The sequence below is a fragment of the Peromyscus maniculatus genome, chromosome 3 (genome assembly GCF_049852395.1).
Source record: "Peromyscus maniculatus bairdii isolate BWxNUB_F1_BW_parent chromosome 3, HU_Pman_BW_mat_3.1, whole genome shotgun sequence".
Classification (NCBI taxonomy): Eukaryota; Metazoa; Chordata; class Mammalia; order Rodentia; family Cricetidae; genus Peromyscus; species Peromyscus maniculatus.
In genome coordinates this window covers 3033227-3052339 of record NC_134854.1, presented here as the reverse complement: position 1 = coordinate 3052339, position 19113 = coordinate 3033227, and the positions used below count along the sequence as shown (strand labels likewise).

The window sequence follows — 19113 nt, the reverse complement described above, 5'->3', positions numbered from 1 at the left end:
AATATGCTAGAATGAATTATGGTTCATGTCCTCTTCTATCTGTGTGGTACATGATATCTCCATGTTTTATCTATTATCTGTGGATAGGAACAGGAATTATATTAAGAATTATCACCATGTCAAGAGCATAAATATTATGGACTAAATACATTAAATTATGAGCTCTAACCTCATTGTGACTGAATGTGGAGACAAGATCTTGACAGGAATATTAAGGTTAAATGAGATCATAAGGGAAGTGGTCTGATATAGAGGGATTAGTGTTGTTATGACATATGATAGAGCTTAATTCCTTTGAACTTGGAAATAAATTAGTGAGAAGATTGCCATTTGCAAGCTGAGAAAAGAACCTCTACCATTCACTAGCCTTCTCATTCCTTAACCTGGGGCTTGTAGCCCCCAGGACTTTGAGAAAAATCCTTCTCTGTTGTTTGAAGTAGCCAGCCCATGGTATTTTGTTATGGCAGCTTCAGGTAACAGATGCTATAAAGTAAAGTACTGTTATGCTTTGAATATGAGGTATCTGTGTAGATAAATTTCTAAACAGTCTTATTAAATAAGAAACAGAGCCAAATACAGGGGTAAAAGCCATAGAGATCAAAGAAATAGTGAGAGCTACCAGCTAACCTTAGCTCACCATGTCACCATAGCTTCCCCAGAGAGAGCTTCTTCCTATCTAACCTGCACCTTTATTGCCTTGCTGTTCTGCCTTCTCATAGGCTCTTAGCCCAGCTACCTTACTTGCTTGTCACTGCCTGTCTGTACAGACCTCCAGGTCTCTATGGTTGGTACTGGGATTAAAGGCATGTGTCACCACACTTGGCTGTTCCCAAGTGTGTCCTTGAACACACAGAGACTCTGCTTGCCATGTGATCAGATTAAGGGCATGTGCTACCACGGCCTGACTGTTGTTTATGGCTGGCTATGTCTTCTGATCTCCAGGCAAACTTTATTAACATACAAATAAAATATCACCGCATTTCAGCACAAATAGAATATCCACATATCCACCCCAAACTCATGGGTTGGAGGCTTGGTTACAGGATAGTAGTGCTACTGTGAGAGGTTCTTGGAACATTTTTTTTTTTTTGTAATTCTTATTATTACATCCCCATGGCAGTTTCCCTTCCCACCTCTTCTCCTAGTCCCTCACGCCTGTTTCTCCTCTCTCCCAGATCGATTCCTCCTCCCTTTCCCTCCAGAAAAAGGTAGGACTCCCAGGGAAATCAACCAAACATGGCATATCATGTTGCAATAAGACTAGGCACATCCCCTTACATTAAGGCTGGATGAGGCAACCTAATAGGATGAAAAGAAGTCAAAGAGAGCCCTGCACCCCACTGTTAGGCGTCCCACAGGAACATCAAGCTGCACTGTGGGGTCTTGCCCCACCGGGAACTTAGGTCACCTCTGAAGAGGTGGCCCGGAACCAAGGAAAGGTAAATGTGCCACTTTCCCTTTTCCCAGCCTTCCTCTTACCGGGAGACAATCAGACGCGGCGGGGAGTCAAGTCAAGCAAGAACTCGTTTATTGTTAGGCAGTAAGCCTCTTTTATACCAGAAAACCTCAGAACCCTAGGAGGGGGTGGAAGGAACCAGCCAATCATTTTAAAGGTCACCCTATACTCATTTTCTTGTTTAGAGCTGTTTATGCACTGACATCATCTGATCTTTTTGTCTTATCTCAGCGTAAACAACTTGACCTAACTTCCTCTCAGCTCCGCTTGTGTAGCTCATGTACGCCCCACACTGTACAGCCATAATGTAGAAGCAGAGGACCTAGGTCAGACCCTCCAGGCTCTCTGTGAGCCCTTAGAAGCCCTGGTTAGTTGATTGCGTTTTCTTGTGCCCTCGGGCTCCTACAATCCTTCTTCCCCCCCCTTTTCCTCAGGGTTCCCTGAGCTCTGCCTAATGTTTGGCTGTGGGTCTGCATCTGTTCCCATCAGTTGCTGGATGAAACTTCTCTGATGATGACTGTGCTAGACTCTGGTCTACAAGTATAGCAGAGTATCATTAGGTATTGCTTCACTGACCTTTTTTCTTTTCCTTTTACTGCACGTGTTTGGTTCTATCCTAGGACTCTGAGCTATCCAGCCTCTGGTTCCTGGTCCTCCAGCCGGTGTCAGGTATGGGTTCCTTCTTGAGACATGGGTCTTGGAACTTTTAGGCAGCAGCAGAAGCTGTAAGAAGCAGTCCCTGAGGTAGGACCAGGAGTCTAGCTTGTCAGTGGACCCATCATGTTCCCCTTCTTTGCTTCTTGACCTCTATGATTCTCCTTCATATGTTCCTGCTGTTGTGACCACAGGAGACCACAAGAGCATGTGCTCAAGCCACCATAGGCTGAACTCTTGGAAAATATTAGTCTAAATGCCTTAATGTTTGGCATTTTGGTGACAGATAGGCAAAGTAACCAATACAACACTCAATAGTAGACTTACTAATTTTTCTTCAGCCAAGAGCACTCCTATGTTAATTTCATAGTAGGCACTCCATAAATATTTTCTGAATAAATTATTAAAGAAAAATACAAAAATTTGTTGTTGTGTAAATCTTTACATTTTTTTTTAAGTAGGTATGAATTCAAATGTCCCGTTGGTTGCTTTATTGGAATATGAACAGGGCAGCATGCAGATTCAGGACAGTGCCAGCATCAAGTCCTTCTGCCTGTGTCCCCTATGTTCTTTTGACCTTTCCTTTCTCTTTCATTTGTAGAGGTGACATTTAGAGAATGCAGCTTGCAATCCTGATTGCCAGACTATAAATCCTTGTTCTACCACTGTGACCTTTGTAAAAATAATTTCTCTTGTATTCCAGCTTGACGCCTGTAAAAATGTGGATAATGGGGTCTTTCTCTTCAGGCAACCAGGAGAATTGAGTAGAGATGAGTGGCATCCTTGGAAGATGACTACTAGGCTCCCATAAGAGCTAACAGTTATCAGTTGTTCCTGTGTTTTAACCACGAGGCTTTATGTTCTCTCTTTTTTTTTTCTTTGTATTTTTAGCTTCTAGGCTTTTGAGCAGCGTTTCTCACAAGAATGCATGTTTGCACAATTCTCCCAATTTGGAATATAACAATTTTTCTTAACTCCATATTGGCTAGTCTTTTATCCCTTCCTTTATACTGAAGGTCATTTATGTTATTGTTGCTACTCACTCAGATTTCATTACTCCAAATGTTTAACTCAAATACACTCCCATCTGTTATGGTTTGGATCACCAGATGCTCATGTGTTAAAGATTTGGTTGCCAGTGGATGGACTTTTGAGAGGTGGTTGGAACATGAGGGCTATAATGTTATAGTTTGATGGACTATTAAGAGACACAGTAGCTTACAGAAGTATGGCTTTGAAAGGTATGTGTTATCCTTGGGTCCTCTCCTTATGCTCTTTGTGTATTCTGACAGCTATGGGGTGATTAGCTTTCTCCTCCACACACTCCCACTGTCTTCATGTTCTTCCCTCATCATAGGCTTGGAGCAGTGGAGCCTGCTTTCCATGGACTGAAGTCTCTGAAACCACCCAAAAAATAAACATGTTATGGTAAATTGTTCTTTCAAATATTTTATCACAATAATGAAAAACTGATTAACACACAATCTCTATCTATACCTTGCTTTCCTCAATATCCTGAAATACAATAATCATAGATTCTCTTATTTTATTTTTTAAGCTGAACTTTACAATACTGAGCAAATACTGATCTCTTCCTCCTGTGATATTAATGTTTGTATCCCCCTAACTTCTTCCTAAGACCAAGGCTTTGGTATTAGAAGTGAGGGTCTTAGCATGTGGTTAAATCATGAGGGAGGAGTCTTCTGAGATATTAGAGTTTGATTAAAAAATTTTCGCCTCTTTCATTATCTTGAGGTATTTTCCATAGTAGTTTTAATGTATCATATCTTACACTAAGGTATGTGACTCATTTTGAGTACATTTTTGCTCGGCATGAGAAATATGAATCTAGTTTCATTCTTCTATATTTAGCTTCCCAGCACCATTTGTTACAGGGGCTCTTTTCTCCAAATTGTGTTTTGACATGATTGGCAAGAATCAGTTGACTACAACTGGATGTGTTTATTTCTGAAAACTTTATTGTATTTCATTTGTCTACATGTGTTTTTATGCCAACAATGTACTTTTTTGTTATCATAGCTTTGTTGTAGATTTTGATTAAATTAGATTGTGTGATGCCTCCACTATTGTTATTTTTGATTCAGATTTCTTTAACTATTCAGAGTTATTAACATTTTCATATAAACTTTAGGATTTCCTTTTCCTAATTCTGTCAAAAATACCATTAGTATTTTGATGTGGATGATAATAAATCTATAGATTGCTTTTGATAATCTGGTCATTTTAACAACACTAAATCTGTTTATCTGTGAGCATAGAAGCCCTGTCTTCTAATATTTTTTCAACTTATTCCGTCAGTGTTTTATAATTTAAAAAGATATTTATGAATGTCAAGTTGACAAGTGCTAGACTTGTGATGTTAATTTTATGTGTCTACTTGACTGATAACAGGATGCCTGCATATGAGGTCTAACATTACTTTAGCTGTTTCAGCAAGGCTGCTGGTGAATGATCTTACCACTTAAATTGAACAAATGAGGAGCATATATTGCAATCTGTAGGGCTGATAGGCCCTATTCAATTAGTTAAAGCCCTGAATAAAGTTAAAAGACTGAAAACTAGAGTGAATTCCTTCTAGTTCTTTTGAACTTAGACATAATTATTTTCTTGCTGTGGAAAGTCTTTCTGTATGCTGTGAATATATGTTGCTCTGACTGGTTGATAAATAAAGCTGCATTGGCCTGTGGCAAGGCAGCTTAGAGGCAGGCAGAAAATCCAAGCAGATATATGAAGAGAAGAAAGGAGAGGAAGGAGAGACATCAGCTGTAGCTGAAGAAGAAGCAAGATGCCAGCAGACTTGTAATGCCATGGCCATGTGGCAACATATAGACGAATAGAAATGGGTTAAGTTATATGAGCTAGCTAGCAAGAAGCCTGCCATAGGCCGTACAGTTTGTAAATAATATTAAGCCTCTGAGTGATTATTTTATAAGTGGCTACAGGACCATGAGGCTGGGTGGGACTGGAGAAACCTTTCAGCTACATTTTTTCATCTTCAAACTCAAACTGAGACTTCAGTTATTCCTGAGTTTCAAGCTTGAAGGCCTTTGAACCTTTTCTCTGCCACGAGTTCTTCTGATCTTGCTCTTAAGACTTTGGACATAGGATGGAATTAGCTCCTTGCTCTCCAGCTCACTGACTCTATGATCATGGTATCTGAGTTTTTATAGTAAATACCCCCCTCCTTCTTTCCCTATCCCCCCTCTCTCCCTCCCTTCCCTCTCTCTCTCCCTCTCCTTCCCTCTCTTTCCCCCACTCTCTCTGTCTTTGTCTCCCTTTCTGTCTCCATACACACATACACAGATGTTGCCTATATATCCACACACATTAAAACTCCTTGCACACATACCTCCCTTCTCTATTTTCCATTGGTTTTGTTTTTCTGGATAGCACTTCCCAATACACTCTATCAATAGTATTTAGAGTTCAAACAGGAAGACACAGATAAAATTTACAAATGAAAACAAATATGTACCACATACCATTCCCAGTAATAAACATTTAACAAATTAAAACATTTTATTTTCATTTTACTTCATTTTCAAAATATTCAAAACTTACCAAAATCCAGTAACACCGTTTTTAAAAACAACAATAATCTAGCGACGTCAAGAAGGGAAAACATTGATCAAATGGGCTTTTGTGGAAGAGTCATACAGCCAAACACACTAGCCAACTGAAACAGTTCAGGTGTATATCAACTTTCTTTTAAATTCAGACTTTGGAGGTAATACTTTAAAGGATAATTTGGACTCCTTGATTAGATAATCAATTAAAAATACCTCCTGATGTAGACAAATTGTATTAGAGAAGTAATGGAGCCTTGTGCTTAAAGAGCTGCTAAGCAGAAAAGGTAAGAATACACGAAATTAAGCTGTTCCCTCCTCCCCAGGCACAATGATTCTTGTGTATATCCATAAATAATGAAATTGAAGCTACGTGTTGTCATCTGGAGAGATTCTTAATTACTGCTGTCCAGTATTGAAGCAATCAATATCTCCCTGCCTTCACTGGCTGAGTGTTGGGATTTGAGGTATGCCACCATGACTGGCCTCTTAGGAACTTTCTAGTAAACAAAGTCATGGGTGGTTTGACTAGGAAAGTCTTAGTAGATTTGATGATCTCAATTATTGATTGTGGTCAAGAAGATGGCAGGTGGTCCTATGTCCAGATGATCTGAGTGAAATTATGGTACCGGCAGGCAAGCTAGATGTTCTCTTGTCTCCTCAAGATATACAGTTCTATGATCTTTGGTTTATAATTAGTTGTGGTTTCTTTGCCTGAACTCCCAAAAACCTTCAACTGTTCTACTATAAAACTATTGTAGCTTGGCTCAGTAACCTGATTATTGTACAAAATTAGAAAAATTTCACTGGTCAGTAGTAACACAATAAAATGTTTATTTGTTATCCAACAAAACAGGGTATGCAGTGTTTTGTGAATGTAACATTTTGTTAGAATGTAAATTTTATGTTTTAAGGATTTAGACTATCACTCATCTTTATGCATATGTTTAACCATAAAAATAACACATTCATGTCTCCAAGGCTCCTAAACACCACCCTATCCTTACTATTACTTTTCTGTGTTCCTGTTTCATTTGTTGGCTGTGGAAATCACCATGATGAGCAAGTACAATGACAGATTTTCTTCAACTCTACATTTTACAAACTTGAAATATGAATGCTTGTTCTGTTATACTCCAAGAAACTCAGTCAATTTTTCTTCTTGTCCATTCATTGCCTCTAATAAAACCTTAAAAACAAAATAATTCTCATCATTAATGTACAAGAGTAAATCTCATTCAACATTTGTCTCCAAAATGAGGTATAAAAAAACAGGCTGTGACCACTCTTCACAGTCAACCCATTATTGTTCTTTCCTGGGAGTGGTTTTTCAAAATACTTGAAATTCAGGGTTTCATAATCTATTGGTTTATTTATCAGGTTTATTTATCAGCACCATAGGATTTTAAGATATGTGGCAAAAATATATTGCATATAGCATATGTCTACATTATAAGGTAATCAAATATGTAGCTAGATTTTTCTTAATACAGCGATTACAATTCATTATTATTATTTTCCTCTCATATATTACATCCTAACCACAGTTTCTTCTCTCTTCCCTCCCCACAGCCTTTACTCCCCACCTCTCCTTTCCCCCAGACCACATCCACCCCACCCTTAGAAAAGAGTAGGCCTCCCAGAGATATCAACTTATTGTAACAAGTTACAATAAGACCAGGCACATACCATCACATCAAGACTGCATGAGGCAATCCAGTAGGAGGAAAGGGTCCCATAAGTAGGCAAAAGAGTCAGTGAGTGCCCCTACTACTACTGTTAGGAGTCCCACAAGAGTATCAAGCTACACAGCCATAAAATATATACAGGGTCCCTGATTTCTGTGAACCTCCATGAGTCCTGGTCAATTGATTCTGTGGGCATCTTCTCTTGGTGTCTCTGACTACCCTGGTTCCTCAAGTTTTTAAATGGGCATGTTGGCCTTTGATATTTTTCAACAGTACTTGGCTAGCTACTTGTTTCTTTGACATCTCTGGCCTCCTGATGCCTGTGTTTGTTGGGATAGGGGTGCATGTGTAGGTGGGAGTGTAGGTTTTGGAGAGAAGGCAAGGGCAGGGCATCAAGGACAATAATTTTCTACCTAATTCCTGTGAGACAAGGTCTATCACTGAATCTGATGCTGAGTTTGTGGCCCAACAAGGCCCAGCAAGCTTACAGGTGCACATGGCCATACCCAGATTTGTATGTGGATACTGGGATCCAAACTGAGGTCCTCATTCTTACTTACTGAGCCATATCTCTGTCTATTAAATTCCCTTTTCTGGTACAACTGGGTAAGTTAACAGTCAGTTTCACCTGGTGATATTCTGTAGGCCAGTAGAGTAACTAGTCAAATCTTTCCCTAGTTTTAACCATGTAAAGACTTCAGTGATTCATGCAGAGTTCCTGAATTTAACCTACTACCATACTTATAGCCAAGGTGTTTTTAATTTCTGAAATAATAATAATAATAATAATAATAATAATTCTAAAAGCCCTCCATCATTTGAAATAACAAATTCATAAGAATAGCAAGAAAATTTAAGCATGGAAAATTTCAAAGAAGGGGAAAGAATTCATAAAAAACAAAAGAAAAGAACTCTATGGAATGGATGGCAAACTATTGGCTCTAATGCTTTGGCAGCCTGATTCCTTTACTGGTTGAGAATGGACTTCGTGATTTTGTTGGTGACATAGTTCCCTTCTGTAGTGGCTAGCTGTTCTAGCTATGACCTTGAAGCACCACCCCTAGTGAGGTAGCAGGTAACTGATACACCTGCCTATGACCTTGAAGTACATGCCCCTGGGGCATGGCTGCTGGAGTGGGGGGGGGTCGTTTAAAACCTGGGATGCATGTAGGTGGCACACTCTTCAATCCCTCATGATTTTGGATGCTGGGACTAACCGGACAGATCTTGGAAGATCAGCATGGGACATAGTTTGGCTTTCCTGCACCCTACAATAAATACCTGTGCTATAATGAGTTACTCCCTAATAAATTTCCTTGTTCATTAAATAGACTCTGTGCGTTTCTCACATCATCCTTAGTCTTTGTGACAAAATACAATGAAAACTGGAATATTTAGTCTAAAAAGAGTTAAGGAATCATTCCTCAGAGGGCCTTACTCCTGCTGTGGGTGAAAGGCCCAATGCTTTAAGTGGCATAGTTTCTTGCAAAGTTTAAATATCCTTAATCATAGTAGACATATGTTAATTTCCAGCTGGGAAAACTGTTTCATGAGAAGTTTTATGTCTTAGGAAATGTCAAAGGTACAAAGAAAATTAACCCGTTCTCTATATGGACAAGTCATTCCTACTCCCCTCCCTGTCTGGTAATCTTAAAAAGATCGTTTTAAAAATAAGGGAAATACTATCCATATTTGCATTTTTTCCTACATTCTGAGAAAGTGTTTTCACCAGAAAGCTTTCTCTTCACACACTACAGAGCGTTCTGCAATCTGGGTTGCTTGTGACTGGAATCAACTGCCTGTGTGATGGCTTGCTGCAGCAGTGTGAAAACGAGAATGAGGCCAAGTCTAATGAATGGGTTCATTAGACACAGAGACAATCGCTACTTTTGTTCCTTCCTCTGCTACCAACTCTATGAGTAGAAAAAAAAAGTCCTGGCAGCACAATAGAACCATCCTTAACTGCCACCTCTCATAGTACCACGGAATAGGTGTTTGTGTTTGATGCAGGGAGGTGAGGGGATGATGCATTTGATGGATGATTTTTTTTTTTAACTTCCCTTTGGTAAAGGAGTTAGCTCTAGCAGGCACTGTTAGAGTTAGTGTATCCAAATTAATTGACATGGTAAAGAGTTGCAATGCCTTTTAATGTATGGAAACACTGCCTTTATTACAGTGTCAGATATTTCAGTGCAATGGCTTACTACAAAGTGTGTCATGAGTTCTCCCTGTGTTCAGATATACAGAGATGTTTTATGAACCTTCGAAATGGAAGGTAAGCCCAACCTGTCCACCAAACTCCTTCAACATCCTTCTTAAACAGAACCAGGTCTGCCAAACTGACAGAGACTTTTTCAAAACAATGAAAATTATTTTTTAAAATATGTGTTAGAAAAAAGGATTATCCAATTAAGTATGTTTCTCAAACAACAAAACAGGTCATCTCTTTCTAAACTGTTGTGTGTTGCTTGATTGAAGTATGAACTGTCAATAAACAGAACACAAATAATCAAGTACACCAAATCATGGAAATGTTTGAAATAACTCAATAGGTTAGCAACTTTATTGGAGATTTTCTTTGATATCTGGACTTCTGTATTCATTGTTAACATGAAAATTCAAGAGTTTATATTTCTCTTTAGATTCACAGAAATCAATAGAATTTACTTAAAATTTCAAGAACTTCTAAAAAAAATCTCAACATTATATATGTTAAGCACACCTGCTACTTTTATGTTTTTCTATTAAGAATGTTTTTCTTCAGTAGAACTCAGGATCAATGTCTTTGCAAAAATAGTGTTTGTTTTTTTTTTAAGACAAGATATCATTATGTGCCCTAGGATGATCTCAAATTTGCAATCTTTCTGCCTTAGCATCTTCAGTATTAGCATTACAACTGGGTGCCAACACACCTGGCTATAAACTTTCTCACTTTTAGGGTGATTAGTTCTTACAATGATATCTGCTCTAAGAACAATATTTAATGTATAGCAGTGATTAATTTTATGTATATTCATAGCTTGTGATAATGGCCTACTTTGCATCGGCATATTATCCTTACATTTTTATGTTGCAAATTATTTTGGTTTATAGGAGGAACTTCCCTTCAGAGCACTGTTTAGATATAAAGGCATTATCTATGGAGTGAAAGAAGGCTGATTGTCAGTTATATATCCTGATATTAATTCATTTGCTATGCACCACATAATAAAAAAGCAACAGGAGTCTTTTGCAAATAACAGCTGTCTGTGCATCTCTAACATTCTAGGGAAGAACAGTCCAGACAAGATCCAAATTACTGAGGCCAGTAGACAGGCACAATCAAGCTGCTGCTGGGAACTGACTGGAGTCCGGCATCCACTAACAAATATAAACGCTTAAAAGCTGTGTAGCTCGGGTAGTTTCTCAATCCATTTGGGCTTCAGTTTTATTGCCTTCATCTATAAAAGCAGGGTTGTTGCAAGTTTAAGTGAATATATACACACATATAAGTATGTACTTAAAATATATACTGTATGCATATTCACTTAAGGCATAGTATGTAAGAATGTGTTGTTAATTTGATATCTATATGATACACACTTTAGAGAAGTTTTTCAGAGAGCAAATGCTATTTAAATATTAACTATCATACTGACTTAGCATTTCTGCCTCTAAACTACTAATAGTAACAATGATTTGATGGTTCTCTTATCCTGAAGGGTCAAAGATCACAGCAAAATGCCTCCTTTAAGAGGTGGAGCAAACGCAAAATGAGAAGCCCTAAGACAATACACTGAGTTACCAGCCAGGCTGATCACTTCCTGTATATACACACAGCTAGCAATTTGGAGAACTAGCATGGGGACTGTTAGTTTGGATATTATTTTAGGAACGATGGATTGCTATGTTTCAGGGATAGGACTGATGAGATTCTAGCTCCTGCTGCTCACTACTTATTACTGAAACAACGGTCTTGAAAAAAACAAAAGAAAAAAACTAAGCAAACAAAAAAAGGAGTATAATTTCACAACATCCAAACAGTCAATTTCCAGCTTTATAAGGATAGAGATCTGTCTATTGGTTCATTACCGTGTATACACAATCGTAGGAAGTGCCTACTGATTACTGGAGGCTGGGTAACTATTTCTTGAGTAAGTCTAATGAGTGAAAAACTGCTCTATCCCCTTGATGATCATAGTATTCAAAGGAAAAAAAAACCGGCATGTGTTCCTAAGTGGGGGATTTCTGACTTGGAGACGGTTAGTAGGCTCCTCAGTGGCTCTGAGAGAAGCAGAGGCTGGAGGTGAGTGGGGACAAGTTACTAAGCATTTCAACAGCCATGGAGCTGACTCACATTCACAGGAATGTGGGGTGTTCAGTGGTGCCATACTTAACTCAGATTCCTGTGCATGTGCCACATTTAAATTTCAAATCCCTTGTCCCGCGTCTTTCTAACTCTGTGGTGTCTACTTCCATATTTTCCCCTTCAGCATTTTCAGAAATCTTTGACCCATTACAGTGTCATAAAGAATTTAAGAGAAACCTGTGGCAAACATTGAGCTGACTTTTAAGCTTTGAGTGATGAGAATAATTAGTTTGTCCTCATCTACTTTACAGGTGGGGTTGACTATATGACATTACTTATAATTTAGCTTATAACCTCAGAGGATGGATTAATATAGCACTATTAGAACTGTGTCTGATGTCAAATCTAAATACACATTCTCTTCAGTTCTCCTAGCAAACTTTTTTTTTTTTTTAAATAGAAAACATCCCTTTTTACAGCACAGGCAATTGGACAATTCAAACTCATTAGTACACATTCTAAGTTTTCCTAATTATCTTTGTACTGAAAGCTGAGAGGTTATTAGTCACCCTTGGCTGAGCCACACTCCATTCTCCTCACTCTCCTAAGTACAATAAAACAGCAAACACCCTCAGAGTACATTATTAATCAATTAGATATAATTTCTTAGAATGGCTTCCATCATCTCATTTAACTGTGGAGCTTTTAGGCATTAATTAATCATAAGCTGTCAAAAAGCTATCATGCATTTATAAGGTGCGTTACCATATCGGGCCTGACCCCAAATTCTGGGCCTGAAAGGGGAAAAAAAAGGGAGAACTGTGAGAGATAGGGTGAAAACACATCAGCAAATAGAAAAAATAATTAGGCCTAATGACATTAGAGGGAGAATTGAGATTCATTTTATTCCACGGTACTGTTTCTATATTTGAGGCTCTGTGTAGAAAAATGGTACTTAGTGTTAGGACCCCATTGAAGGTGGTAGAATTCCACTTGGCCCTGGGACATAGAGGGTAAACATTTAGGTTATTGCGCACACAGTTACAAAAGTTTAGATAACACATGTTCCGATTAACGTTAACACAGTAGTGTTTAAGGCTAGCCAACACTGGAAAGCAATCATTTCCAAGATGGTGACCAAATGTCTTAACACAGTGTCACCTGTTGGAGTTGACAGAAAGGACGTCAAGATGTGTTCACGGGATATTTTCACACTTGCCAGCTTCCTCTCACTTGTATACTAGACAGAGGCACTTTAAGAGCTGTGGATTGAAGTTTCTGAAGTATATACGAGACATGGAGTTTCAGCGGCCATTGGTAAACATGGCAAGAAAGTCAAATGAAATTGCAATAATTAAAAAGAAAGCAAACAGCTCATTAAATCAGGAACTTGTAAAAACCATTGTTCTCTGATCTGAAAACTTGCATTGAAGAACAGAAAAGTAAGTACTTATCACTCTTTGAGGTCCAGTGAATATTACCGATTTCTGATGTTCAGGTAGAGTGGTTTAGCTGTTTGACCTCGAAAAGGTTTAAATTATTGATGAGTTAAATATTTTGAGTTAGTTTTGAGTAACACTTCAATGTATTGAACTTTACATATCGATTCCAAGCACTCTGGAAAACTAAAGCGTCAAGTAAAACAAGTTGGAAGAGTTTAGTAAAGTGTATAAAAATTAAAAGACTGAAAACCACCTCGTTTTAAATGTGTAAAAATAAATTGCATCATGTCCCTTTCTTCCTTTCTTTTCTTCTTCTTCTTTTCCCCCAATCTTAGTTTGTTGGGACATACTGCACCCGCCACAACACGTTGGACAGTAGGTCCTGGTACACACTAAGGAACAGCCAACCAGGTAAATACATCAGAGTGATGAGGCCCATGAAATTGAGTGGATAGTGAGAATAGTCCCAGGAACAGGCCCCACACATGCGAAGTCCCAGACCCCAGGACAACTCCCAGGCATAGATAAAGATCACATAGATGGGCACCCGCTTCCAGGTGCCCCAGCCACGGCTGTAGTGAAGATGGAAGTAGAGTTTCTCCACCACAAAACTACAACTGCCATACATGAAGAAGGACCAGAGCGATGTGTGTCCACCGCTGGCCCCGTCCCCCTGCCCCAGCACATTGAAGAAGAAGGTGAAGAAGATCTCATCCAGAAAGCCGTGCATTCCGAAGAAAAGGAAGCGGAGGAAGTCTGGCAGTCCTTGGCTAGGGGCTCCTTCTGCGCCCTTGGAGCCGCGGGGTCCTTGTCGCCGGCCATCAGCCTCCAAAAGGACTCGGGCGTCCGGGGCTGCCGGTAGCGTGTCCCTGGTTTGCTGCTGGCGCTGCCGCGGGTACCGCAAACGCAGGAAGCGCTTCAGGAACACTTGGCCGTGGTAGAGCGCCAGTACGTACTGCAGCGCCAGGTCGAGCGCCCCCGGCGCCGCCGCGCCCCCCGGCCCGCCGCCTAGGCTGAGCAGCATCGCCTGGCCCGCCAGGGTCTGCAGCCCCACGTGCGCCCAGGGGTAGAGCAGGAAATTGAAGAGGAAGGCGCTGGGGCAGCGCGGCCGCTGCAGATAGAGCTGCTCCAGGGCGAAGTGGGTGAGCGAGTGCAGGAGGCAGCGGTAGGGCGATGAGAAGCCCAGCATCCGCAGGTCCAGGCTGCGGGCGAAGCGCCTGGCGGAGGACACCAGCACGTCCAGGGTGATGCCGTGCATCCCGTAGAAGTACAGGCGCATCCAGGCGGGCAGCGCGCCGCGCTCGGCCGGAGCTTCAGCAGCGGACAGCGGCTCGGAGCTGCTGGCCGCTGCCTGGCTGCGCAGCCCGCCGGGAGCCCCGGGTCTCCGGGTCGCGCCTCCCCTCCGCGTGGGCCCCTCACACGCCACGTCGCTGCCCGCCATGGGCTACTCAGGTGTCCGGGGCCGAGTGGCCGAGCCCCGCACCTCCTCCCGGCCGCCGGCCACCCCCGGGGGGCGCGCACGTAGCTCTGTCCGGATCAAGGTCTCCGGGCGCTTGGGGGACGCGCCGGTGGCCCGGGCCACTAGGAATCCCCGTGCCGTGGCCCCGCCGCGCCCTCCTCTCCAGTCCAGGGCGAGGTGCCGCCCGCCGGCTGCCGCGATCACCCTGTGCGGCCTAAGGAATGGCCCGGCCGGGCGAGGGGAGGTGATGCCGGGGCTGCAGGGAAGAGAGCCGAGGCTGGTGGCAGCCCCATCCCCTCCACGGCTCAGCCCCGCCGCCTCTGCCGCAGGCTCCGGGAGCGTTACGCGAGCGGAGACGGCCCTTCCCCCGGCCCTTCCCATACCCCTCTCCGCCCGGCTCGACCTCTCCCGCCTTCCAGGGCCCCCGCCCCGCCCAGCCTCCCGCGCCAGGGCTTACAGGGGTCGGCTCCGAAAGGCCCTGCGCGCCGCCGGGTCCCCTCTGGCCATCTCTGCAGGCCCCGGGGCGAGTGCTGCGGGGGGCTTCCGCTGCGTTGGTGGCGGGAGTGGAGAACCCCCTAACAGGTGTGAAGACGAACTGTGGGGCATTCCCGGTATCGTGGAAACCAGGGCCAGGCCTTGGCTGGCGGAGACAAATGGCCAGGTGCCACCAGCCGGAGGCCGGGCCCGGGACCAAACTGTGGTACTGTATATTTAATGTCCTTATGCAAAGCCAGCTGTGTCCCAGTCACAGAGTGTTAACTGGAGACGCCACGCCTGCCTGCCTGCCCAGAGCAGCCTGCATCCGAGTGCTGCCCCAGGCCGGATCCTCTTTATTAGTCTTTGCCTAAGTTAGTTTACTCAGGGTCAAGCCCAGCAGAATTAAAAAGAAAAAAAAGAAAAAAGAAAAGAAAAAAAAAAAAAAAAAAAAAAAAAAAAAAAAGACCTAAGGCCAGTCCTGCTGAGTTGTGCCCTGGCTATAATGGGACGGGAGTCCCCTCCAGAGGACAGTGTACTTGCTCTGCTGGCATAGACTGGGGCTGGTTTTTTCTTCTTGAAGAACTAGGTCATCTCAGAAACACCAAGTGAAATAGAGCGCCAAGCTTTTTCTTTTTCTGTCTTTATTTTTCTGTCTTTTGCCCCCTCCCCCACTTCCTGCTTCCTCCTTCAGGCGTCCTAGCCTCCCTCACCCCCTCCCTGTTTCCTCTCCCTCTTCTCTCCTCCTCCCTCCCTTCTCTGTCTTCTCTCAGGTAGAGAGGGTGGAGGGATCTTTGAAATAAATTATATCATTAACGATCCCCTCTCCCAGTTCATGTCTAAGCAGACACTAGAGAATAATTTTACTCTGTCAAGAGTTCAAATCTTCCTTGGATACAAAGCTTTATGGAGATGTTTCTCTTCTGGAGAACAAACATTCTCTGGCAGTTCTGTTTCTGGAGCAACCCTGAGCCTTCTTTCCCCCTTATTCATTAAACCATTTAAGCTACTGTCCATGGTGGCGATGTTGTTGTTGAGTTAGCTAAGAGAGCAAGACGAAAACAAACACCGTTCTCATGATGACAATCAGCCCTAGCCTGAAGTTAAAGGAAGGCGTTTTCTCTCAGCTTACTAGCAAGTTGTTTCTTCTGCTGACTTTGAAGTTGTCACACTGAGGACAAAAGTGTCAGGTAGCAGACTCAACGCTGCTGTGGGACTGGAACAGGGCTAGGTACCCAAATTCCTGAACACCCAGAGGAAGAGGAAAAGTGCGGTAAGATGCGCGTTCTCTTTAAAAGTCGAATAATCTGTTTGGAACGATAGGAACGAACCTGCCAGGCTTGATGGGGCACACATGTAGTCCCAGAAGCCAGGAAGCTGAGGGAGTTCATGTCAGCTGGGACTACAGAGTGAGAACTCCTCCCCTGAAAAGCAAAAACAGAAACAAGCAAAACACAACAAAAGCAACAACAACAACAAAAACCAAAAAGAAAGACTTGAAGTGATGTGAAACAATCCATTATACTTATGATAAATATTAATAATAAATATTGTGATAGCCTAGTACTCCACACAAACTGCTTTTGACTTATTTTGTTCGGGCTCCAAACAACTTCTCCTTCATGTGACCATTGCTCTTCAGTCAAGAGAAAGCACTCCATCACAACTACAGCACATACCCACGCGTATTCAGCTGTGGTAGGCTGAACTTCGGCTGCTTTAAAACAGTAAATCAAACTTCAGAGGTATACGTCTTCTGTTGTCACGTTTCCAAAGAATGCAGAGAAAACTGGCAAAGTATGTAGGGAAGTCTTTTGTATTAAAGAACTGAGCTTCTAAGAGTGTATACAAGCTTTAGAGACAGGGTCTGACCTTGAACTTGTAACCTTGTGTCAGCCTCCGGAGTGCTGAGATTACTCTTTCTGATATTCTGATTCTGCCATTTTAAAAAAAAATTCTATTTTTGTATGCTATATGTGTTCAGTAAAATATTAGTATATAAGGTATATGTAAACTTTACACGCTTATGTGTATGTATAGTTTATGCTAAGTTTTTAATGGAAGGTATAGAGTAAAAAGTTGGGAGCTCACTATTGTCAAGTAGTGTGACATTCCATCAAGTGAGAGAGAATCTGAAAATCTTACTATTCTGGGTCTCTCCCTGAAAAGCTCCCATTTTCCCTAAAGTGATAACAACACAAAGATAAGCAGATACAAAGTCAAAATATAAGCACAGTTGATGTCTGCTTCTCCCCATGTTTCTTTTACAGTTTCCTTGCAGTCTCCATTATAATGCCTTAGAAACTGGGCACAGAGGAGATCAGATAGTGAGACAGGAAGCCAGAGGGACTGGTGGGTCAGACTCTCTTATAATCATTACTCTTTTAAGGAAAACCCAACCGAGAAGAGCAGCATTGGTGTCTCCTGAGGGTCTTCTGATGAGATGCTCAGCCTTCAGAATGTTCTTCTCTCACCATTTCCATCACCCTGTAATCCACTCACACTGGGGAGCAGTCTCCCAGATGTGTGGATTACACACATTACCACAGTAATAATGCCAACTTCTGTTTCTGCTTTATCTTAAAACTACAGAATGGCTTTAATGATCCATGAACATTTTAGAATTAAAATCCTCACATCAGTGTCTCTATGAATGTAAAATGCTTCAAAGCACTGTATATACGTGTGTGTGTGTGTGTGTGTGTGTGTGTGTTGGTCTTTCCTCATGCCAGGAGCCAAAGCTGACAAAATAAGTTTGTAAACTCAACATGTTCTTTGGAGATGGTGACATGGCTGTAAGGGGAATGCAATGGAAGAATCAGAAAGCTCCAGTGAAATAGCATCTGCTTGAGGTTGCTTGGGTGTAAGGACAGCTGCTCCAAGAATGCTTCAAGGGGCCCCTTCCTTGAGAGGGAGCCCATGCCTGATACTGCTTGGATGGCCAGGAACCAGAGACTGGCTAGCCCAGAGACCTAGGGTAGAACCAAACACAACTGGTCTAAACAAAATATGAAATGATTCCTAATGATCTTCTGCAATACTTGCAGGTTGGTGCCTTGTCCAGTCACCATCAGAGCGGCTTCCTCCAGCAGCAGATGGAAGTGGGGGCAGAGACTCATGGCCATACATTATACAGAGAGAGAGAGGAAGAGAGACTAACTTGGAGGCCTCCATTGTCTCCCTCCTGTTTGGAGAATCTTCCAGAAGAGGGAGAGGGAAGACTGTAGGAGTCAGAAAGGATGGGGGACCCCAGAAGAACACAGTCCACTAAATCAAATAAGCAGGGCTCATACTGGCTCACAGAGACTGAAGCAGAGCCTGGGTCTACCTGGGGCTGCACCAGGTCCTGGGCATATATGCTGCAGCTGTTACCTTGGTGTTTTTCGAGGGATTCCTAACAGTGGGAGTGAAATTGTCTCTGACTCTTTTGGCTGCTCTTGGGACTCTTTTCCCCCCTGTTCAGTTGCCTTGTCCAGTTTCAGTGTGAGGCTTTCGCCCTGTCTGAATGTATTTTGTTTTGCTGTGTTTGGTTGTTGTCTCTTAGAGGCCTACTCTTTTCTGATGGGAGATGGAGGAGGAGTGGATCTGGGGTAGAGGGGAGGTGGTGGGGATCTGGGAGGAGTAGAGGGAGGGGAAACTGTGGTGGAGATATATTACATGAGAGAAGAAATTTTAATAGTATTTTAATAATAATAACAAATGCTTCAATGTATTGCTCTTTGGTATATGGTACAGGTTTCTTTGACTTCAAGGATTAGGAAAGTGTCTGAGTAAACATGTCTGTACAGGTATAATAGATTATGTGAGGCCAGTACCTTATGGGACTGGTCAGCTTGGCTATAAAACGACAGAAACACTGCAACTAGATTAGTCAGTGTGACCAGAAAGTAATATTAGAATAAATGCAAGGCTCCGGTACTTCAGAGGATTGTGATCTCTGGTGATTTGTTGCCTAGTGGCCACAGGTTCAAGGCTGTTGTGGTCTTTCAGATCACCATGCAAGACTTCAGTGCACTTTGGAAGATCTGAAGGAAAGTGCTTAGAGAACAAAGAGCTGAACGAAGT

At 42.2% G+C, this 19113-nt stretch overlaps 1 protein-coding gene and 1 long non-coding RNA gene across 2 annotated transcripts; both read right to left on the bottom strand.

Annotated features, from left to right (window-relative positions):
* Positions 1-1511: 1511 nt before the first annotated feature.
* LOC143272259 (uncharacterized) lies at positions 1512-15442 on the bottom strand. Its single transcript, XR_013049659.1, has 2 exons — positions 15032-15442; positions 1512-3507 (listed from the first exon to the last, which is right to left on the bottom strand). It is a non-coding gene; the product is annotated as an uncharacterized LOC143272259 (long non-coding RNA).
* Positions 12100-14557, bottom strand: Tmem229a (transmembrane protein 229A). Its single transcript, XM_016006878.3, has one exon. It carries the CDS (start codon positions 14554-14556, stop codon positions 13447-13449), a length of 1110 nt encoding a protein of 369 aa, XP_015862364.2. The 5' UTR covers position 14557; the 3' UTR covers positions 12100-13446.
* Positions 15443-19113: the final 3671 nt, after the last annotated feature.